The sequence below is a fragment of the Protopterus annectens genome, chromosome 5.part1, assembly GCF_019279795.1.
Source record: "Protopterus annectens isolate FY-2018-M chromosome 5.part1, PAN1.0, whole genome shotgun sequence".
Classification (NCBI taxonomy): domain Eukaryota; kingdom Metazoa; phylum Chordata; order Ceratodontiformes; family Protopteridae; genus Protopterus; species Protopterus annectens.
Window position 1 is genome coordinate 414097317 of NC_056736.1, and position 25017 is coordinate 414122333.

A 25017-nucleotide genomic window follows, 5' to 3' on the forward strand; every position below is an offset into this window, starting at 1 on the left:
TCAATTGGTCTAGGTATTCTGTGGCAGTCCGAAATGTTCACTTCTGAAGGAAGGTTTTACTTGCAAGTAGGTCTTTTAGCTCAATTTAGAATATTCAGAACTTGGCTGGAGACAAGTCTCCATTGGAAATCAAAATTCTTTCTTCCAAGTTGAAAGACTGTCTAGGGAATGGGATGCAATATTCTGCCCTATTGAATTACCAAGTACTTATGCAGTGAGGCATGAGCCACGGAGGAAATGTGGCAGGTTTCATGAAAAGGAAGCCATGATTGCCTTGGCCAAGAAAGACCTATCATAAAGAGACAGACTCTGCACTGCCTTCCCTTTTAACAAACCTTTCTGAACCAAAGGAAAAGGAAAATATTAAAGTCTGAGTTCATGGGAATGAAAAGCAAAGGATAAGCTTCAAGTCAAGGTGTTGCAGTGTGAGACAGTACCATGTAGGATCTGTTTATACTCCAGTTTCTTTATTTAAATTAAGGAGGTATATATTTAGTGGTTTCTTAAGCAATTCTTCTCATCTACTTGTCCCACAGAGAAAACATATGCATTTATCTGAATGTTAATAAGATGCACTTGTCTAAGATATTTACCTGAAAACTAATGAGATAATTTGTCTAAGATAATACACCTGAGCAGCTAATTCAAACTACAGTAGCTAATAAAATGTTTAAGCTTTAAAATAAGTTAAACTATTAAAACCACTCACAGTGAAGCCCCAGTCTAACCCTAAAGCTGCCCTGCCCTTTACCCTAATCCTAACCCTACACATTAATCAGAAAAAGACACTTCTCCTAACAGTATCACTATTCAGACAAATTTGGCCTGAAGTGTCTGTTAGAGTTAGGATTCAGTCATCACAAAGGAACAGTATTTGTTTCCCCATTTTCAATCAAAATGGTTTCAATGCTTTACCTTTTCCTGAAGTGCAAACATCGAATACGTTTACACTTCAATATTTTAAAAACTGTAAAAATCCAAAGCTGAAAAGAATAGCGAACCAGCTCAACAGTTGCTCACCGACAAATCCACTCAAAATAATAAAACGAAAATGTACAATCAAGCGCCTTCGCCCGGACAATACCAGGCCCCCCCCAAGATGAACCCGCACTCAACAAATCACAGGCCTACACAATCCGAACAGTGAAATCACATGATTGTTAACTCGTTGATCAAGTGATTTCACTGTTTGGATTGTGTAGGCCTGTGATTTGTTGAGTGCAGGTTCATCTTGGGGGGGCCTGGTATTGTCCGGGCGAAGGCGCTTGATTGTACATTTTCGTTTTCTTATTTTGAGTGGATATGTCGGTGAGCTACTGTTGAGCTGGTTCGCTATTCTTTTCAGCTTTGGATTTTTATACTTATTGGTTTAGAACTTTGCTCCTGTTTTTTTTTATTTTAAAAACTGTACTAAAACACACAGATAAAAATGCTAATAATAAAACAAATACAAGACAATTTAACAGATACCCTGGTGCTTAGAAAATTAGGTATTACAGAGAAATGATGTCCCTTCAGCAGATGGGGAGGCTCGATGCATGTGGCATCTAGCCTCACAACATCCCTGGGTGGTCCATTATTTCCCTATAATGCCCAACCTTGTCAAGCATTATAGCTTGCTAAAACCACTTACAAGCTATTCCACATGCTAATTATCTATAAAGCACTTGCAGATAAATTTATTCCTGGAGGTGAAATAGAAGACCTGGTGAATACTTTATACAATCCAAATTCTGCCTTTCCAATAAAGCTATACATATAATATATATATATATATATATATATATATATATATATATATATAGATATACACACATACATACATACAAGTAGAATTGCAAGCTACACAACCTCAAGGTGAATGCTTGAGCTGGTAGCCTAGCTTGTAGTGCTTGGTGAATATGAGAATGGAAGGCTAACGCAGTTTTCACATACCTCTGTCACAGATTTCCTTCTGAAGGCCACTGAGGAAGCTGCCCACTAGTGGAACAGACTAACCCAGACCTGGGCAAGCTTATTAGCAATAAGTCCAACATAGATAGAAAGTCAGAGACAGTCTGAACTCTTGTTAACTTGCATCATATGTATGTTGAACTATCCTGTTACATTTTTTAAACCATTACCTTTAGGCACACAACTTCACTTCCTCGCCTATTATTTACAGCTGCCATTATGCTTCTTTTCACCTCCTGAAAAACAGTTTGTCCCTAGGCACCTACCATATGTGAATGAATTTCACAGCCAGAAATTAAGTCACTAACTTTGCACATTATCTCTTAGCTAACAATTTGGAAGGGAAGAAATAAACAACAGTAATGTACTGGATGCACTGGGTAAATTTTATAAGAAATGCATAAAACAAGCAGCAACTTTCAACCTGTTTTATCACTCACTTGGTTTTCAGCTTGATCCAGCATCTTCTGCACAGCCTCCTACAAATGGTGTAAACACAGGATTCATGAAAACCTTCTGTAACCTACAAGATATCTGGATATGCTTGTTAAGAAATCAATTGTACAGCATCTTTGTTGCAAATGAAAACATATAGCAACCACACACTACACTGGTTCTTACTTGTCTTTGAAAGCACATTTTAGTCAAACTAATGGCATGAAACATGCAATGCCATTTACTGAAACCTCAAAGACCAGCATTCATTACAGAGCTAAATGCACAATCATGAAATTTTCTGCATATTCACCATGATATAATTTTAAACAGTTTTAAAGTGCATATCATAGCAGTCGTATTTACAGGCATCATGATAATTTCTTCATTTCTAAAAGTACAGATAGTAGTGTCGGACTTTAGCAGCATTACTTATGTTAAAAAGTCATTGGATATTACCTTTTAAGTGTACCTGCAAAATGCAATATGGTTACACTTGACTAATGTTACTTAAAATTTCAGGTAAGTTACTAATGAAAGAGTAAAAGAAATGTGGACAAATATTTCAGAATGACAAATAAATTAAAAGCAGCTATAGGCTAGGCCTAGGCTTCTATCCAACATATGCACTTGTGGAAGCCATGTCTCCAGTAGGATATACTGGTGTCCATGTACCTGGGATAAACAGTGACACCCAATGTGCAAGCTCATTTCTTTCCTCATACAGAACCCAGACGACCTTCAAGCAAAAAGGTATTTTAAAAATATAGCTACAATGAAAGATAAATGTGGCATCAAAACACACATTTCCCAATTTTTATAGGCAGCACTACTATGAGGATGAGAGAGAGAACTATTACCATTTGTAAGAGATTCTCTCAAATATTTACTGATATGAAAGCTTGCATAAGCGTGCTACCTTACATCTGGAGAGCTCTTACAGCAGTTAAGTACCATCAGGAAGGAGAATGACCTCTGGAGACTCTAAAGGGCATATTGCCAAGTTTACTGAATGTTATTTACTTTTGACCTGGGTAGCCCACTAGGCATGGCTTATTTCTTGAGTAGAACTAAGGTAGCATTCATACTACCAAAAGAAAAATTTAGCCAAGATACTCGGGAGATTACCTTTACTTTTTTCAACAGAGAGTGTTGTTGAGTGCTGTCAGACTGCAGCATGGACAAGGTTTCCACAATGGTGGATGATTTTTTGCAGGAAGGAGTTGCCACTACAGCTGGAGGTTTGGAAGAAAAATAATTATGTTAAAGTTGGACAGAAAGAGAGCAGAGAGATGGAGCCAAACTGCCCTGGTGAGATGCAGCTGAGAAGTGTGGCATGGATTTGGAAGGACTGCAGTCATCTCCCTTCCAAACTGTTTTGGCAGACTGTGTTGCTTCTGATGGCACTACGCATTCTGAGGCTGTACGATCTTTGACAGTTGACACATTGGAGAGAAGATATTAACAAAGAGGAAGGAAGAAAATACAAATGTGAAGCTACCGCAGCAGAATAACACCACAAAATTGTACTCTGCAGTTGTGACTTACTCATAGCAGCAGAGTTGGACATGTACACATGTGATGCAATTAACAGATACAATGTCTGTGAAGAAGTAACTGAACTTCTGGATTTTAAAGGCCAGGATATCATAGCCTTAATTCACTTATGGTATGAATCATTTTGTGATGTTACTTTAAGAGTCTGCTTTCTTAGCAGGGAAATGTTTGGTACTGATTTAAAAAAGATGTTTTGTTATTCAATGAGTGACTATTTTTGACTGAAGTTTAAGACCTCTTTCCTTGACACACACTTCTGACAGGGTAAGACTGAGTAATGGAGTAATGTGTGTGTGTGGCTTGGGAAGAGTGCAAAAGGGAATGACACTGCCTCTGGATATCATAGCCTCAACCCACATGCCCTGCTTGACAGCCTGCCATACAGACAAATGGATGAACAAAACCACAAAATGCTTCCAGAATGGGACAGTCCGTCAAGTCCTCAAGGAATAAGCAGCTGTCTTTCCAAAGTAGGGCCACAGAAAATACAGTTGTGTACACTGGGTCTATATTAGATTTTTGAAAATTTCGTAGAGCGAATCACTATAGGTCGAAACCTAGTGATCAATCTACGAAATAATAGAAAATCTAAATAAAAACAAACAAAAACAAAGTAAAGGGTCACTTCAGTGCAATATAGTGCGGAAATGGAAGATTTCTATTTCCTACACTGTAGCGCGATCTCTGAGTTGGTATATTTAAGTAGCGGGGGTGTGTGGGGTGCAGGTGGCCCTGCCTACACCCTTTACTTTATGTTTGTGTTTTTATTTATTTTTTTATTTAGGTTTCTGATTAATTCGTAGATCGATCACTAGGTGTCGACCTATAGTGATTCGCGCTACAAAATTTTCGAAAATCTAATATAGACCTGTGTACACTTACCATAAATGTAGATGTTAGAGTGTAGTCACTGTTGCAGTCATCACATTTGGGTTATCTGCCTGCAGGTAGCACTCAGTCAGCCTGAATACCAGAGTCTTCGGATTTCTGCGTTGGATGCTGTCGCTTCTTTCATGATGTCAGGTCGTCAGGGGTATAAAACATGCAGCCGATGCCATTACATCAGTTTTTCTTGCCCCAGATGTCAGGTGCCCCCACAATAGGAAGCAATTTTATGGTATGGAACACGGAATAAACCAAAGTCACGCAGGGTAGACCAAGTGCACGGATTATACCATAAGCGTATTGTCCAGCCAAAAGCAATCCAGGACAAAGGAAGATAAAATCAATAGGCTTTATTGTGGCAACTCCATCATGCAAACCGGTTTTGGTTGAGAAACAAGCCTTCTTCAGTGCAATAGAAAATTCAGTTAGAGCACATCCTAGTGTCTGCTTATATATCACCAAATTTTAAAGAGATACATACAAACCAAATAAATAAGAGGCAGAACCCCCACAACAAAATTAATTTAACCTAACACATTAAGACCAGGTCTGAATAAAGCTCCCAGCCTGGTGATCCAAGAGGATTCCATATTGTTTAATATATCATGCCAACCTGCTTTGGAAGTTCTATGCATTTTAATTCTATCTATTATGATAAACTTGAATTTTGCAGTTTGATGTGTAATGGTGTGTTTGTAAAGGGCATTAGAAACTCTTATTTCTGATCTCACTTAGGTGTTCGCTTATGCGGTGTCTAAAAGGTCTGGATGTTTGTCCCACATAAAAAGATGAGCACGTGCAAGTAGCTAAATAAATTATCCAGTCACTGCTGCAGTTACCAAAGATTCTAATCTCATACACTTTGGAAGTGTTGCAGCTGGTAAATTCTTTACTTTTAAAGGTATGTGTACATGCACTGCAGTGACGACAAGGAACACAGCCTAGCAAAGGGTCACCAAATAGTGTTTTCCTGCAATGGGATGGGTGGGTTATAATGTTTATAATGGGTAAGATGTGAATTGATGGTTCTACCTCTACGGTAGGAAAAAGCACATCTATCTTGTAATATCCCATTTAAATATTCATGCGCCCATAGAATATCCCAATGATTATTAATGATATCCCTAAATCTCGGGGTATTACTTCCAAATGTGGTGACTAGTCTGATAGGTTGGAATGTCTGTGTATTGTGTCCGTGTGGTACCATGTTGGTATTCCAAAAGTTGTGATCTCTGCATACGATTGACTTGGGTTGCAGTTTGGGTAATGCGATCTTTGTTATAACCTCTGGTTATCAGCCTGTTTAAGTCTTGTTGACACACCTGGTGAGATTGTTCCGAAGAGCATATACGCTTAATACGCAAGACTTGGGACTTTGGGATGTTGTTGATATGGCGAGGGTGTTGGCTGGAGGCATGAAGTAAAGTGTTGTATTTTGGAAATTTCCTGTGTACCCGAGTTTCCAACGTGTGGTCTACTTGTCGAGTAACAATGACATTCAAAAAGATTATTTGTTGATATTTAATGTTTAAAGTAAAATTAATATCCCATCTATTGCTATTAAGAAATGTAACAAATTCATGTACCAGTGTCGCATCACCCCGCCATACCATCCAACAATCATCCAGATAACGTCTCCAAATATCTAATTCAACTAAAAAGGAGTTATTGTTGGTGTCATAAATAAATCGCTCTTCAAAAAACCCTATAAATAAGTCAGCATAAATGGGAGCAAAAGATGCTCCCATGGCTGTACCTCTAACCTGCCAATAGGGCTGGCCATCAAAGTAGAAAATGTTTTTGGGTAAAACATATTCTGTTAGTTTAAGTAAAAAGTTATTGAAGCCAGGAGTGTATAATTGGGATTTCTCCAAAAAATATTTGATGGCCTGTAATCCAGCACCATGTGGTATACTGGTGTAAAGGGAGGTGACATCCAGCATTCAGAGAAACCATTCTGGTTCCAATTGTGTATCCTGAATAATATTCAAAAATTCCGTGGTGTCTTTGAGTCTGGACCTAACCAAGGTTAGTAATGGTTTTAGATAATATGTCAGGAAAGCTGACAACGGTTCAGTAAGAGACCCCTTACCAGATACAATCGGTCTACCTGGTGGACATGTGGGATGTTTGTGCATCTTGGGGAGTAAATATAAGTATTGAGGAATCGGGTCTGAGACCTTAAGTTGGTTACATGTGTGTTGGTTAATGATGCCCTCCTCCATGGCTAGATCAAGAAATGTATCAATATGTTTTTTGAAATTGAGTGTGGGATCCACACCCATGTGTATGTAGAAACGGGCATCAGATAGTTGTTTGTGCGCCTCCGCCTGATACATCTCCCAATCCATTATTACAATACCCCCTCCTTTGTCATTTGGTAGAATGACTATATTGTGATTGGAACGAAGTTCCTTTAATGCTTGCTGTTCCTGTTTGGTCAGGTTGTGCCGAACAGGCTGATAACCCTGAGAAAAATGCAAATCCTTAAGAACGCATTCCTTGAATATAGCTACATGTTTGTCCATGGGAGGTTGGAAATTGGATCTCCCAAACTGAAACTCAGTAGATCTTTGAGTGTTTTCTTCATCTGAAAAAAATATTTTCAGGTTAAGTAGTCTGCAAAAATCATTCACTTCATTAACTAAAACATGCTCAGGAACAAAAGATATAAGTACAAATTTGAGACCCTTATTCAATATTTTATTGTGAACATTTGACAGTTCGTATGAGGGAATGTTGTGTACATTATCTATTGAGTCACAATCTTCTGCAACAATTGCTGTATGTTCTGTGTGCTTCTTTCTGTGTTTTCTCCCCCCTCTCCGTTTTTTGGACCTAAAGGGTCTGAAGGTTGTTTACATTTAGCCACTGGAGAATCTTGGTTAGAAGGGCAATCAAGATCAGTGGCAGAGGATGATTCATCCTCTGACGTGCCACTTGGTGACTGCATAGTTTTTCAAGTTTATCATAATAGATAAAATTAAAATGCATAGAACTTCCAAAGCAGGTTGGCAGGATATATTAAACAATATGGAATCCTCTTGGAACACCAGGCTGGGAGCTTTATTCAGATCTGGTCTTAATGAGTTAGGTTAAATTAATTTTGTTTTCGGGGTTCTGCCTCATTTATTTGGTCTGCATGCATCTCTCTAAAATTTGGTGATATATAAGCAGACACTAGAATGTGCTCTAATTGAATTTTCTATTGCACTGAAGAAGGCTTGTTTCTCAGCCGATACCGGTTTGCATGATGGAGTTGCCACAATAAAGCCTATTGATTTTATTTTCCTTTGTGCAGGATTGCTTTTGGATGAACAATATGCTTATGGTATAATCCATGCACTTGGTCTACCCTGCGTGACTTGTTTATTCCTTGTTTGATTCATTTACACGCTGGAGACGCTTGGGAAGAATGGCAGCGTAAATCAGTGGCTCTACACACATTATTTGTTTTCTTATCTGTCCAATTTATAATACTTTGGTATGTTACAGATATTTTCCTTCCTATTTGGGACTTTTTACTACTTTTGGGCATTTGATTATTGCGGTTGCAGTGTGTTCGGCTTTTGGATGCAAGTATCAGCAGTTTGGATGTATTGGGGTCGTGATATCTTTTAGTTCGGTTACTATATTCAAATCTGGACATATAACAAAGTTTTCTACAACAACCATCCGATCCTGCATTATATTTCAAGGTGAGACGGTTGCTATAAGTCATACTCATTTTGTGCGGGACGGGGCCTTCAAGCCGGGATCTGTGGTGAATGTTTCAGTTGACCGTTGCATTTTTTTCATGCCTAGGAACTTTCATTAGACAGTGGGACCCATTTATAACATCGGCGGAACACTGTTTTTCAATTATTTCATTTTGTTGGACATATATCTTTTACATACAAATATTACTTGGAATGTTATGTTGTGTCAAAACTTCTTTTGGGCTTATCTAATACACATTTATATTTTTGTGCATCGGATTTCATCGGGTTTTTTTCTACAATATATGCAATAGCTGTGGGGACATGGTAGCTATTTGTCTACGGTGCATAATTTGGTGGATCATAGATACGATCAAAGAAGAAAGCCATTTTGTCTAACATCGAACGCCAGACAAACTACATCATTTGGAGCCACGCACGTGTTTTTGGATAGGAATTGGACTTGATTATTTCTTTTTTGAACATTTTCTACTAAACGTTGGACATTTGGCAATTTTGCTCTTTGAAATATGTTATATATGAATGTCATTTTTTCTACAAGTTATATATGTATACATGATGTGTTGTTTTCTGACAGGGATATTCAATATGCCTTTTTTGATTAATATATGGGCTGCACACTCATATACCAGCTAGATAACAGTATCAGTATTTCATACTTATAAATATACATACTTTTGGTCAAGAATAACATCTCTAAAGTATGTTGATATCGAAATCTAGTTATCAGGATATCATCCGTTCATTTATTTAAATTTTGATGAGTTACTAATGCACGGGTTTAGGAACTCAGTTTTTTGTGCTTGGGGACTTGAACACGAGTTCTTAATTTAATACTAGTGTATTATTGTATGCTTTTCTGACTTTTTGAGGTCACCAAATGCTATCTACCATTTATTATACCATTTGATTTATTGGCCATGCAGTTTATTGATTATAGGGTATTTATATTACTCAGGTTAACTTTTTACAGCAGATGACCAGGATACCAGTGGCCATTTTTTCATGGTATATACAGAGACGGTGCACATCTCTTTATGTTGAGTCTGATGGTTTATGGATTATATGAATATGATATGTGGCTAAGAAGAAGTTCGGCCACCAGTTTATGCTTTATTTACATCAACACTAATGCGATATAGGGCTAAGACGAAGGTCGGCCAGAATTTTGAATATCTGCAGTAATATTGGAATAATCATCTATGGTTGTTCATGCTCTGCTGAGATAGGCATGTTTCCCTTTTTGATAAAACAAATATACAGAGTATTTGGTTAGGTGAAATTTTCATCTATTTTATATACTAGTAGTTGAGACGAAGGTCGGCTACCTATTTTGGGACATTAGTCCATTCCATACCATAGACTCTGATTGATTTGGTATTTTGTTTCCCATCTTGGTGTTTAAGATTAGCATTTGGTGTGATCAACAGGTCCCATATTAGAATTTTTTCCAATTATTTTATGAACACTGGCCAATGACTCAAGCACAAAAGACTTATATTATGCCAATATAATATACAAACACTGTATATACTTATTTGGTATTATATATACCATCTCTTATATTTTTATATTTGTTTCTATTTTCAGTGGCGTATATCTATATTGATACATTGGCACAAGAACAACAAGATTATTTCATAGTGTTTCTTCACCCGGCACTATGGACCTTTCAGGTATTTTACAGGGTTTATCTGCAGATAAAGATAATTTAGATGTGTTCAGCCTAAAGCCACCAAATTCTAGTAATTTGACTACTGACATAGTGAATGCCAAACATCTCTGTGGTGTACTATTTCAAAAATTAACCAAGAACATGAGATCTCTAAGGGCCAATATATGGCATCTCAAGTGGTTTAAAGCTTATAAATTAAAAAAACATTATGCCACGAGGATTAAGAATCCAAATTCAACCACTTGTGGGTGTTATTGATGACCAACTTTCTACAGATTGGGCACAAACACAACACCAAGCATCAATGTTATTTGTAGACACTCTGGTTAGTTATTATGAAAGGATGACAGAAAGCCAGACTTAGAAATTAATGCCAATTGTCAAGAAGCCAAGGCTTATGAGTCTGAAAGCTTCTTTAATAACTATTTGGCCAAGGATCTAGCTACATTAGAGGAACAACTTATCAAAAAGAAAACTCAGAAATTTCAAAGAGACATTGCTGACTATGAGAAGGGTAAACCTTTTGTCATCCAAAAAGGTGTTCAATTTTCTGACCACAGTTCTAGATCCACCAATAGGAGGAAGAGACCAAGATCCATACTTAGAAAAACTATGCAGTCACCAAGTAGCACGTCAGAGGATGAATCATCCTCTGCCACTGATCTTGATTGCCCTTCTAACCAAGATTCTCCAGTGGCTAAACGTAAACAACCTTCAGACCCTTTAGGTCCAAAAAACGGAGAGGGGGGAGAAAACACAGAAAGAAGCACACAGAACATACAGCAATTGTTGCAGAAGATTGTGACTCAATAGATAATGTACACAACATTTCCTCATACGAACTGTCAAATGTTCACAATAAAATATTGAATAAGGATCTCAATTTTGTACATATGTCTTTTGTTCCTGAACATGTTTTAGTTAATGAAGTGAATGATTTTTGCAGACTACTTAACCTGAAAATATTTTTTTCAGATGAAGAAAACACTCAAAGATCTACTGAGTTTCAATTTGGGAGATCCAATTTCCAACCTCCCATGGACAAACATGTAGCTATATTCAAGGAATGCATTCTTAAGGATTTGCATTTTTCTCAGGGTTATCAGCCTATTCGGCACAACCTGACCAAACAGGAACAGCAAGCATTAAAGGAACTTAGTTCCAATCACAATATAGTCATTCTACCAGCTGACAAGGGAGGAGGTATTGTAATAATGGATTGGGAGATGCATCAGGCGGAGGCGCACAAACAACTATCTGATGCCCGTTTCTACATACACATGGGGGTGGATCCCACACCCAATTTCAAAAAACATATTGATACATTTCTTGATCTAGCCATGGAGGAGGGCATCATTAACCAACACACATGTAACCAACTTAAGGTCTCAGACCCGATTCCTCAATACTTATATTTACTCCCCAAGATGCACAAACATCCCACATGTCCACCAGGTAGACCGATTGTATCTGGTAAGGGGTCTCTTACTGAACCATTGTCAGTTTTCCTGACATATTATCTAAAACCATTACCAACCTTGGTTAGGTCCAGACTCAAAGACACCACGGAATTTTTGATTATTATTCGGGATACACAATTGGAACCAGAATGGTTTCGCTGCACGCTGGATGCCACCTCCCTTTACACCAGTATACCACATCGTGCTGGATTACAGGTCATCAAATATTGGTTAGAGAAATCCCAATTATACACTCCTGGCTTTAATAACTTTTTACTTAAACTAACAGAATATGTTTTAACCAAAAACATTTTCTACTTTGATGGCCAGCCCTATTGGCAGGTTAGAGGTACAGCCATGGGAGCATCTTTTGCTCCCATTTATGCTGACTTATTTATGGGTTTTTTTGAAGAGCGATTTATTTATGACACCAACAATAACTCCTTTTTAGTTTAGTTAGATATTTGGAGACGTTATCTGGATGATTGTTGGATGGTATGGCGGGGTGATGCGACACTGGTACATGAATTGGTTACATTTCTTAATAGCAATAGATGGGATATTCATTTTACTTTAAACACTGAATATCAACAAATAATCTTTTTGGATGTTGTTGTTACTCAACAAGTAAACCACACAGTGGAAACTCGGGTACACAGGAAAGTTCCGAAATACAACACTTTACTTCATGCCTCCAGCCACCACCCCCGCCATATCATCGACAACATCCCAAAGTCCCAATTCTTACGTATTAAGCGTATATGCTCTTCCAGGTATGTCAACAAGACTTAAACAGGCTGATAAAGTACAGTTTTGTACCTACCATAAATGTAGATGTCCGAACTGGATAGCATCTGCAGTCATAACAGCTGGGTTGTCCTGTCGTCAGGCAGCCCTTCAGTCGGCCGGATTCCAAAGTCGGGTCCGGCGCTGATGTCGCACTTCACCCGACGTCATCTCTGTTGGTCTTCGGGTATAAAAGCATCAGCCGACGCCATTTTCCTCAGTGTTTCTTGCCCCAGATGCCAGAAGCCCTCTTGGAAGGCTAAAATTTTTTGGATAGAATGCCAATGTTTCCAAAAAAGATATAGGTAAACACAAAAATAAGCATGTATGTACATATATACAAACAAATACACCATAAAGACTCCCCACCAGCTAGCTATTAGGGGAGGTAAACACCCTAGGAGTACCACAGAGGGAAGGAGGGAGGTAATCCTGACTGCAGATGCTATCCAGTTCGGACATCTACATTTATGGTAGGTACAAAACTGTACTATGTCCTTCATGGATGCATCTGCAGTCATAACAGCTGGGTAGAACACCATAGCCAACTAGGGGAGGAGGATAAAGGAAGATTATGGTGTGTTTAGGATCCCTTGCAGTACAGCAGTGGCAAACCCTGCTCGGGATCTGGAATATAGAGGCAAATTATAATGCTTGGCAAATGTATGCACGGAGGTCCAAGTAGCCTCAATAATGTCTTTGGTTGCCACTCCTCGTAAGAAGGCTGTGGTAGTGGCTGTTGCCCTTGTAGAATGAGGTCTTATGTTCTGTGGAATTGGTTTTCCATGGAAGGAGTAACAGAACCGAATGCAATTTCCTATCCATTTGGAGATTGTCTGTTTGGAAATAGCTTTTCCTTCCCTTCCTGTTGCATAGGCTACAAAAAGCTGGTCAGTCTTTCTGTTGCTTTTGGTTCTGTCCAAGTAGTAGCGTAGCTGTCTATGTACATCCAAGGTATGCAATATTCTTTCCCCTCTGTTTTGTGGGTTGGGAAAGAAGGTAGAAGGTGGATTGCCTGGTTTAAGGACACCCTGGATACCACCTTAGGCATAAAGGTTGGATTAGTCCTCATGGACACTATCTTGGTGGAAGACTAGGAAGGGTTGCACTGCCATTAAGGCCTGTAGTTCTGAAACCCTCCTTGCTGAAGTAATTGCCAGTAGGAAAGCAGTTTTCCAAGACAGGTGTTGTAGGTCTGCTGTTGCTGCTGGTTCAAAGGGTGATAGTGTCAACTTTTCTAGTACGAAGTTTAAGTCCCAAGCTGGCAATGGTGGTTTCCTTGGAGGATTTACATTCTTGATTCCTCTGAGGAACTGTCTGAGCAAAGGGTGTGAAAAACAGGTGGATCAAAGCTGTATTCTGCTGAAATAGCTGATGCATGTATCTTGATGGAGGAGTAGGACAGGCCTGAATCGAGAAGTTCGCCATGTACTCCAGAATGTTAGGCATATCTATGTTTGACACATCTTTTCCTCTTTCAGAACTCCAAGTGACAAACCTTTTCCATTTTCCAGCGTAGTTCCTTCTTGTTGAAGGTCTGCGTGCTTCAAGAATAATGTCTTTAACTCTTTGGGAAAGTTCTTGATTAGCTGCTGCTATGTGATGTTCCATGCAGTCAGTTGTAACGTTTTCAGGTTTGGATGTATGGTGCTGTAGTTGTTCTGAGTTAGCATCAAAGGCATCAGGGGTATTGGCCACATATTGTTCCGAGACATGCTCCTCAGCAGTGGGTACCAGTGTTGTCTTGGCCAGTTTGGAGCTATCAGGATTATCCTTGGCTGTTCTTCCTTGATTTTTAGTAATACTTTGTGTATCAAGGGAAAAGGTGGGAATGCATATGCCGTTAGGCCTTTCCAGCTGAAGGAGAGAGAATCCACTTTCCATGCTAATGGGTGGAATGTCCTTGTGCAGAATTTTTGTTGCTGGTGATTGTGGGGTGATGCGAATAGATCTATCTGAGTCATTCCCCATTTCTTTGTGATGGTCTTGAAGATGTCCGGGTGCAGGTGCCATTCGTGGGCATCTGATGTGGTTCTGCTTAATATGTCTGCTAGAGTATTTTCTTTTCCTGGTACAAATATTGCCTGTAGCTGGATGTTGTAGCTGAGTGCCAGGGTCCACAGTTCCAAAGTCAGTCTGCATAGGGGGTATGAATGAGTGCCTCCCTGTTTGTTGATGTACCACATGACTGTGGTGTTGTCTGTCCTTATCATCAACTGGCCCTCTTTGAGAAATGGTCTGAACTTTTGGATTGCCAGTTTTACTGCCAGCATTTCTTTTAGGTTGATGTGCAGGTGAAGTTGATCCTGAGTCCACAATCCTTGCACGCGTTTGTCCATCATGTGGGCCCCCATCCTAGGTCTGAAGCGTCTGTTGTGATGTTCTGGCTTGCTTGACCTCTGCGAAAGGGAAGGCCTGGGTTTGACTGGCATGCCTGAGCCCACCATAGGAACTCCTGTTTTATGCATGGAATTAGTGGGATTTCTGTTTCTAGGCTGTGCCTGTGCTGGGACCATAAATTCCTTAGGTACCACTGTAGTTTTCTCATATGAAGTCTGGCAAATGGGACCAAAATTATGCATGATGCCATGAAGCCCAAGGCCTGCAGTACCTTTCTTGCTGTTAACTTGTTCAGTTTTGTTAGTGCCAAGAAGTAAAGAGGGAGTTCTTTTTGTTTTCTGTAGTTAGGAATGCCATTTGTCTTACTGTGTCCAATTCCGCTCCCAAGAATGTTCTTGTTTGGGATGGTATCAGCCTTGACTTTTGTAAATTGACTGTGTATCCCAGTGCTTGTAGCAAGTAAATGACCCGTTGTAAATCTGTTGTCAACTTGCTTTTGTTGTCCCTTGTAGCAGGCAGTCGTCCAGGTATGGGTAAATTTGAATTCCTGTAGTCTGCAATGGCGATTACTGATGCCAGGCATTTTGTGAATACTCTGGGCGCAGTAGATAAGCCAAAAGGCAATGCTGAGAATTGATAGTGCTCTGATCCTGCAAGAAATCTGAGGTATCTTCTGCAGATTGGTCGAATAGGGACGTGCAGGTATGCCTCCTTGAGATCTAGAGTTACCAGCCAACACTCCTTGCCCAGCATGGGAAGAAGTTGCTGTAGGGTCAGCATTTTGAATTTTGGTACAATGATGTATGTATTTAAGGTGGACAGGTCGAGAATTGGTCTCCAACTTTTTCCTTTCTTGGAACTAGGAATAGTCTGGAGTAGAACCCCTTTCCTTGCTCTGCTGTTGGTACTTTTTCCACAGCTCTCATGTTTGCTAACTCCATTATCTGTTGTAGAGCTTCTGCTTTTTGATTTGGAGGTAGATTTGGCATTCCTCTTTGACTGGTAAAGTGTGGAAGTGGAATCGGTAACCTTGATCTATGGTTTGTAAAATCCACTTGTCTTTTGTTATGTGGTGCCAGTTCTTTGAAAATAAGGTTAACTTTCCGCCTAGAGGAGCTGCTATTTGTTCCTGGTAGGCGGATTTAGGATTAAGTCACTGTGGCTGTGCTGTTGTAGTGGCAGTGGTTGTGTCTGAGCCTCTGTTGTTACCTTGCCACTGTCGTCCTCTGTAGGCACCACCTCTAGATTGGTTTCTGCCTCTGAACGCCTATTCCTGCCCCTTTGAAATCTTGTGGAGTCAGGAAAGGACCAATTTTTGGCAGGCCAGTTCCTGCTAAACCTTGGGGTTGAACCTGCAGGAAATCTTTAACCGCTTGAACTAATTTTGCTTTTTCTTCCATTTTCTTTATAACCTGCTGTGCAGGTGTACCAAACAAACTTGTCTTATCCATAGGAGCATCTAGCAACTTAGCTTTAACATGATCCGGTAGAGGTTGCTCCTTTAGCCATGCATGTCTTCTTATCACTGTGCCAGTCATGGCTGATCTAAATGAAGCCTCCAGTGCATCATAGCCACATTTTAAGGAATGGTTACTAACCTGTTGTATGTTATTTACCATTTCTAATACATATTTCTTGTCAAGAGATTCATCAGTGGTTAGTTTTTAGTTAACTGATCAAGCATAAACTCTTGGTATTGTATCATGTGAAATTGACAGTTTAAAGCTCTAGCTGAGAGAGTAGCTGAAGTGTAAACCTTTTACCCAATCTGTCTAATGACCTTGCTTCGATTTCAGAAGGAATAGGGTTTTTAGCTATGGTCGCTCCTAGTGCCTTGGGACTCTGGTATATAGATTCGGAGTCTGCAAGAGAGGCCTTGTAAAGGTGGTGATGAGTATCTGGCACCCTGTAAAATCTGTCTGGTTTGGCAGGGGCTGGGGTAATGAATCTGGAGCAGAGCAGACATCATTGAAAGCATCATCTACCACAGAGAGAACAGGAGGTATAGCTAAGGGCCTGTGCTGTGGAAGGTGCAGAAAGGTTCTAAGTCTTTTCTGGAATCTGAAAAATCTTGTTGCTGCCATTGGAAATGCTCTCATGGCATGTAAGGTTTCCCCAAAGGAGAATTCTTCTGGAGGAGAAGCAGCTGGAATAGATTCTTCAGCATCAGAATCTTCAAAATTGGAGAAAGGGGCCTCTGGCTGGTCAGTTATGTCTGATTCATCAGCCGAATCATCAGAGGACACTGGCTCACGGGGCTCTGCCCTAGGTCTCTTCTCTGGGGCTGAGAGGCCCTGTCTGGGTGAGATTGAGATCCTCTAATTAATGAAATTAAATCTTCTGCCAAAGTAAGCATTTGAGAACTAGAAGAGGGCCTGGTGGAGGGGGGTTTAACAGGCACTGTTTTAGAAGTCTTGGCTGCTTTAGCCCTGGCGAAGGCCTTAATGGACATGGCTGCTGGAGGCCTAGCAGCACCACGTGCTGGGGTAGAGACATCCAAGGGAATGGTGTCTGATAAGTCATTGGCAGCCGCCGTAGTGGATAAAACTTCTGAGGTTGGTTCAAGAGTTGTAGCAGGGGCCTCAGCTGTAGAGATAGATTCAGCTGTACTTTGATCAGTTTTCTCGGTTTCTGCCGAAACCGAGACACTCGCGGTTTGTTTAAGCATGGTTTCGGCTGAAACCGCGGACCGCGAGTGTCGGTCTTTATCTTTGCGTTTTTTGGCAGAAAGTGTAGTCGGAGGATCCGGCGACATAATGTACGCAAAATCAGAACCGAAAAACTGTTCTGCAAACTCCGACCGCGCCTGCGTTTCGGTTGAAGGAAGCACAGGCCGAACAGGCTGCTACGTCGTGGGCTGGGACTAAACAAGGCAGACAGTAAGAGTGGAAATCTTTATGAGGTATTTGTTTCCCACAGGTTAAACAATTATTAACTTTTTCTGACATCGGCTGAGGCAAGAAAGAGTGCCCAACGGGGTACTTAGCTTTAGAAGTCTTCAAAGTAGTATTCGGTAGAAATAATCTCTGGATCCGACCGACCGGCACTTGCGAACAGCTTCTGCTTCGGCGCCACGCGCAAGAAAGACTGAGGAAAATGGCGTCGGCTGATGCTTTATACCAAGACCAACAGAGATGACGCCGGGTGAAGTGCGACATCAGCGAAGCGGACCCGGACTTTGGAATCCGGCCGACTGAAGGGCTGCCTGACGACAGGACAACCCAGCTGTTATGACTGCAGATGCATCCATGAAGGACATCCAGAGGTTATAACAAAGATCGCATTACCCAAACTGCAACCCAAGTCAATCGTATACAGAGATCACAACTTTTGGAATACCAACATGGTACCACTGGACACAATACACAGACATCCCAACCTATCAGACTAGTCACCACATTTGGAAGTAATACCCCAAGATTTAGGGATATCATTAATAATCATTGGGATATTCTACGGGTGCATGAACATTTAAATGGGATATTACAAGATAGATGTGCTTTTTCCTACCGTAGAGGTAGAACCATCAATACACATCTTACCCATTATAAACATTATAACCCACCCATCCCGTTGCAGAAAACACTATTTGGTGACCCTTTGGTAGGCTGTGTTCCTTGTGGTCACTGCAGTGCATGTACACATACCTTTAAAAGTAAAGAATTTACCAGCTGCAACACTTCCAAAGTGTATGAGATTAGAATCTTTGGTAACTGCAGCAGTGACTGGATAATTTATTTAGCTACTTGCACGTGCTCATCTTTTTATGTGGGACAAACATCCAGACATTTTAGACACCGCATAAGCGAACACCTAAGTGAGATCAGAAATAAAAGAGTTTCTACCACCCTTTACAAACACACCATTACACATCAAACTGCAAAATTCAAGTTTATCATAATAGATAAAATTAAAATGCATAGAACTTCCAAAGCAAGTTGGCATGATATATTAAACAATATGGAATCCTCTTGGATCACCAGGCTGGGAGCTTTATTCAGACCTGGTCTTAACGAGCAGTTAAATTAATTTTGTTTTGGGGGTTCTACCTCTTATTTATTTGGTTTGTATGTATCTCTTTAAAATTTGGTGATATATAAGCAGACACTAGGATGTGCTCTAATTGAATTTTTTATTGCACTGAAGAAGGCTAGTTTCTCAGCCGAAACCGGTTTGCATGATGGAGTTGCCACAATAAAGCCTATTGATTTTATCTTCCTTTGTGCTGGGTTGCTTTTGGATGGACAATATGGTATGGAACACCCCCAGCAGAAAGCAAATACACATGATATAATACATGCCAAACAAGGAGGAAAGGTAAAAGTCAAGAGAAGTCAGGGGGCTGGAGGGAGGGTAACCAGGACTACAACAGTGAATACACCCGAACATCTACATTTATGGTAAATGTACACAACTGTACTACGTTCTTCATGTTTCACTGTTGCAGTCATCACATTGGGTGGAGGTAGTTAAAGAGCATTAGGGCTAGCAATGAGGCCCTGTAAGACTGCTGTGGCAAATCCAGCTCTGGATTTAGAAAAGATAGGCAGGTGGTAATGCTTGGTGAAAGTATGTACAGAGCTCCAGGTTGCAGCTTCCAGGATGTCCCTGGTAGGAACTCCTCTGAGAAATTCAGCAGAGGTAGATGTAGCCCTGGTGGAATGTGTCCTTATCCCCTGTGGGGTAGGTTTTCCATGGTGTTTGTAGCAGAAATTGATGCAATGTGCTACCTATTTGGAAATGGTTTGCTTTGAAATGGCCTTCCCCCGTGCCCAGGCAGCAAAGCTAACTAGCAGCTGGTCAGATTTTCTGAGAAGCTTAGTCCTGTCCAAAGAGAATCTAAGCTGTCTGTGTACATCCAGAGAATGCAGTATCTTTTCCCCTTTATTTAGGGAAAAAAGTAGACAAAATGAATGGACTGGTTTAGAGCCACACTAGACACCACCTTGGGCATAAAGGATGGATTAGTCCTGAGGGGAAACCCTGGCTGCATGGAAGATAATGAAGGGTTCCACTGCCATGAGGGCCGACAGCTCAGACACTCTTCTTGCTGAAGTGATGGCTAGAAGTAAAGCTGTTTTCCAAGAAAGGAATTTCAACTCTGCTGTAGCAGCTGGATCAAATGGGGGGGGGGGGGGTTCCAATACAAAGTTAAGGTCCCAGGCTAGAGCTGGAGCCCTCCTGGGGGGGTCTTAAGTTTTTGGCCCCTCTAAGGAATTGCTTTATCAGGGGATGAGAGAAGAGGGGTGGCTCAGTATTATAATGTGCTGATATGGCAGAGGCAAGAATCTTAATTGAAGAGAAAGATAGGCCATTGTGGAGCATTTCTATTAAATAATCTAGAATATGAGGTAAGGTGGGCACCGTTGTGCTCATCCCCTGAGCCTGGCTCCAGGAACAGCATCTTTTCCACTTTTCTGAATAGGATTTTCTAGTACTAAGCCTCCTTGCCTCAAGAATGACATCCAGCACCTGCTTACTGAGGGTTGCTGCAGGTGACGTCAGGGAATTAGCCAGGCTACAAGGGAATAGCAGGGAAGGGCTCTGAGGCAGGTGCCAAGGTTGTAGCACTGTCAGACTGTGCAAAAGGGGGTACCAGTGCTGGCGTGACCAGTCTGGTGCAATCAGTATTGCCCTTGGCTTGTCTTGTTTGATCTTTAGCAGAACCTTCGAGAGGAGAGTCAGAGGGGGAAAGGCATAAACTGAGAGGCTTTCCCAGGTAAAGGACAGGGCATCCACTTTCCAAGCTTGACTGTGGGGAGTTCTGGTGCAGAATTTGTTCAACTGGTAGTTCTGAGAGGAGGCAAACAGGTCTACCTATGGTGTCCCCCATTTGTTCAAGAGCTTGAATATTTTGGGTTCTAGTTTCCATTCGTGTGGGTTCATGAGATTTCTGCTTAAGTTAACTGCCAGTGAATTTAGTTTGCCTGGCAGGAATTGAGCTTGTAGGTACACTTGGTAGCTCAAGGCTGTGTTCCACAGAGCCATGGCTAGTCTGCAAAGTGTGTAGGAATGGGTTCTCCCCTGCTTGACTATGTACCATATAACTGTGGTGTTGTCTGTCTTTACCAATAGTTTTCCTGGAAGAATAAGGTCTCTGAAGGCTGTCAGAGCATTCTGTGCAGCTAACATTTCTTTTTGATTGATATGCAGGTGCATCTGTTTTGGGTTCCATTTGCCATGAATGCACTGCCCTGCCATGTGAGCCCCCCATGCACAGTCTGATGCGTCTGTTGTCAAGGTTTGGGCGACAAGCAGTAGAGTGAAAGGGAGTCCCTTGCTGTGATAGCAGACCACTGCCCATCAAAGGAACTCTGCCCTCAGACAAGGAATAATAGGAATCAGTTTCCAGGTCTTGAGAATGTTGACACCATAGACTTTTTAGATACCAATGAAGTTTCCTCATATGCAGTCTTGCATATGGAATTAACAGAATGCAAGAGGCCATGAACCCCAGGGCTTGCAGGATTTTCCCTACAGATAGCTGGGTTTTTGTGGCCAGAAGTTTGAAGTAGGTTGTCAAATGAACTTGTTTCCGTGGAGTGAGGAATGTAATCTGGGAAGTTGTGTTCAAGCTTGCTCCCAGGAATACAATCTTTTGGCAGGGTAATAGCTGTGATTTTTTCTTGTTGATGGTGTACCCCAGTGAAGATAGAAGTCTCTTTACAAATGCCAGGTGCTGTAATAGCAAGTCCTGACTCTGGCTGAATCAGGGAATCGTCCAAGTATGGGTAAATCTGAATATTTCTCTGCCTGCAAAATGCAATGGCAGGAGCTAGGCACTTTGTGAATACCCTGGGTGCAGTAGATAAGTCAAAGGGAAGTGCAGAGAACTGATGGTGCATGGAGCCTGCCCTGAAGCGTAGGAATTTTCTGCAGGATTCCCTTATTGGGATGTGCAGGTAAGCTTCTTTAAGTCTAGAGTTGCCAGCCAGGCATCCTTGGCTAGCATAGGAGGAAGATGCTGAAGAGTTAGCATTTTGAATTTTGGAACCACCAGAAAGGTGTTGAGAATAGAAAGGTCCAGGATAGGACGCCAGGAGTTTTATTTTCTGGGAACAGTCTTGAATAAAAACCTTGTCCCCTTTGTTCTGCTGGGACAGGTTGAATAGCCCTGATACTGAGGAAAGAGAGCACTTGTTTTTGGGCCTCCGCTCACTGGTTTGGGGGGAGGCCTGGCCATCAACTTGGGGTTGAGAGTGAGTGGAAGTGGAATATGCATCCTAGGGAAACTATGTTTAAAACCCATTTGTCTTGGGGTAATGAGCTCCCAGTTTTTTGCATGCAGGATGAGCTTTCCTCCTAAGGGAGCAAGTAGTTGAGCAAGGCTTGGTAGAGTTAAGGATAAGTCATTGTGCCATTTTTCCATTGGGGTGGCTTACTACTCCCTGCTTTAGAAGTGGGGGGCCCTCACTGCTTAGATCTGTGCATAGCCTGAGACTGAAGTCCTGGTGGTCTGCTGCTCCTGGGTTTGGACTGAGAAGGCCTGGAATGGACTGGAAAGAACTAGTTCTTTGAAGGCCAATGTCTACTGAATCTAGGTGGATGCACTTGTAAGAAATCTTTAACAGTTTGCATAGATTTAGCTTTTTCCTCCATCCTTTTAAGGACTTTTGCTTTGTTGCCAAAAAGGAGCTCTTGGTGTAAGGGTGCAACTAGTAATTTAGCTTTAACATGATCTGGCAAGTTTTGTTCCTTAAGCCAAGCATGCCTTCCAAGTACAGACCCAGTGACAGCAGCCCTGAAAGATGCTTCTAAAGCATCAAAACCACACTGCAAAGTATCTACTTGGACAGCAGAAATGCATTAACTCTTGTAAATCTTTCTGTTCAGCACAGTCAGGAATCAACATAATTTTCTGTTTAATTAATCCCATAATGCTGTTGATACTTCAACATATGAAACTGGCAATTTAGAGCCCTAATGGCCAAAGTAGCAGAAGTATATACCTTCTTACCCCATCTGTCTAAGGCTCTAAAATCTCTATCAGAAGGGGTAGCGATTTTTGGCAGTAGTAGCCTTAATGCCTTTTGGTTCTTGGGAAATGGTCTCTGGATCCGCAGTAGGATTCTTGCAAAGGAATTTGTGAGAGTCAGGTACTCTGTAGTACCTGTCAAGTTTCCTGGGAGCTGGAGGCAAAGTGACTGGGGTTAGGCTAGATTCCAAGAAAACATCATCTACAATCTCCAGAACAGGAGGGATAGCTAGAGGCCTGTGCTGAGGCAGGTTTAAAAATCCCCCAAGTCACTTTTTGGACTGAGAATAGTCCTTGCTTTCCCAGCAGAAATGCTCCCCAAGGGTATGCAGGGTTTCACCAAAAGAAAAATCTTCTGGAGGGGAAGCAGAGGGAATGGAATGCTCTGCATCAGAATCCTCATAAGTAGATAAGGGTAAATCCTGGTAGTCAAAATGAACGGGTAAATCCTGGTAGTCAAAATGAACACAGATATCAGATTCCTGATCAGAAGAATCAGAAAGAAAATCAGTTCTAGGTCTCCGAGGGGGAAGGCTGGCTTCCCCTAATTAAGGTAATAAGGTCTTCAGCCATTCTAATGAAGTTATGCACTTACCATATGCTCCATGTGAGTTGTTGTTCTTGCCTTCATTCTTACTGATGGGTTCAGAGCTGATCCTCGGTTCTGAGTCGGCCAATTTGCAAAGCTAGAGGTCTCTAACAGCTCGAGGCCAAAGCCATATCCCACAATGCACCACTACATTCCCCAGATCTTGTTTGCTGCCAACTATCGTAAAGCCTACCCCAAATTTCAAAGAAATCATACAGACCACTGTGAAAGGAAACTCCTCAGAAGAACCAAAAACCAAGACAGAACCTCTCAAATTTCCAGACATAGGAAGGGGGTAGGTGGGAGGGTCGAAATAATGAAGGCGAGAACAACTCCTCACATGGAACATTATGGTAGGTACATAACTTCTTTATGTGAAGTTGTTCAATCTCGCCCTCATTCTTACTGATGGGTAGCGTCCCCAGCACCACAATCTTGGGTGGCTCACAGGAGTACCTGCTTCAGGACAACAGACCCAAATGAAGCTCTGTCCCTAGAAGCCTTGTCCACTTTGTAGTGAGATATAAAGGTATGTGGATTTTACCAGGTGGCAAGTGCACAAATTGAATCAATAGGTAACCTGGTCAAGAAGGCTGCAGATGTAGAAACCGCTCTTGTAGAATGAGCCTAGACTTTGTTATGTAATGCAATACCCAACTTCACTGTAGATTAAGGATATATACAATCAGAGAGCCATTTAGACAAGGTAGATTTGGAAACCGGTGCACCTTTTTTAGAATCAGAGAAGGAGACAAACAGCTGATGAGCCCTACTGTGGTCTTTTGTCCTGTCCAAATATAAGCGAAGTTGTCTATGGACATCATGTTTGTGAAGCATATATTCCAACTGATTTGAATGATTGGGAAAGAAAACAGGTAATTCAATCGTCTGATTAAGTGTGAATTCTGAACACACTTTCAGTAAGAACGACGGATTCATCCTGAGGGAAACCCTATCTTTGTGAAATACTAAGTACGGCTGTTTAATAGAAAGGGCTTGCAATTCCGAAATTCTGCATGCTGATGTAATGGCCACCAAGAAAATTAACTTTCAAGAAAGATATTTCAGTTCACAAGAAGAGGCAGGTTCAAAGGACAGAAGAATAATCTTGGACAGGACTAGGTTTAAGTTCCATGAAGTAGTAGATCTGATCGCTGGTTTTAAGTGCATCGTACCTTTCAAAAAAGCCATAGCCAGCTTATTAGACATACCATTTTCAGATGCACCTATATGAAAATTAGAAATAGCAGACAATTGGACTCGAATGGTCGCAGCCGCAGCTCCTTCATTGAACAGTTTTGTTAGAAATTACAAAATATCTGAAATGGACGCCAGGAAAGGGTCAATGTTATTCTGCTTTTCCAAGATGGAAAACCTTTTCCACTTACTTTGATGGACTGAAGAGAAGGGTGAAGAGCTCCTGCCGACTGGGTCAACAGATCCGGCACTGGGTCCAGGATCCAAGGCTCCTCCAGTAGATGAGGCTTCAGGAAGGGGAACTAAATTTGACTAGGCTAATATGGGGCTATTAAGATGCGTCTTGCTCAGAAAAAGTACAGTTTTGTACCTACCATAAATGTAGATGTCCGAACTGGATAGCATCTGCAGTCATAACAGCTGGGTTGTCCTGTCGTCAGGCAGCC

General features: G+C 41.2%; 1 protein-coding gene across 1 annotated transcript in view; it reads right to left on the bottom strand.

The window, feature by feature from the left end:
- The window catches only part of ZRSR2 (zinc finger CCCH-type, RNA binding motif and serine/arginine rich 2), a 748465-nt gene that overhangs the window by 303797 nt on the left and 419651 nt on the right, over positions 1 to 25017 (bottom strand). Inside the window, exon 5 of the mRNA XM_044073070.1 lies at positions 2394 to 2432. Coding sequence (XP_043929005.1) covers positions 2394 to 2432 — 39 coding nt within the window. The remainder of the gene's footprint in view (positions 1 to 2393; positions 2433 to 25017) is intronic.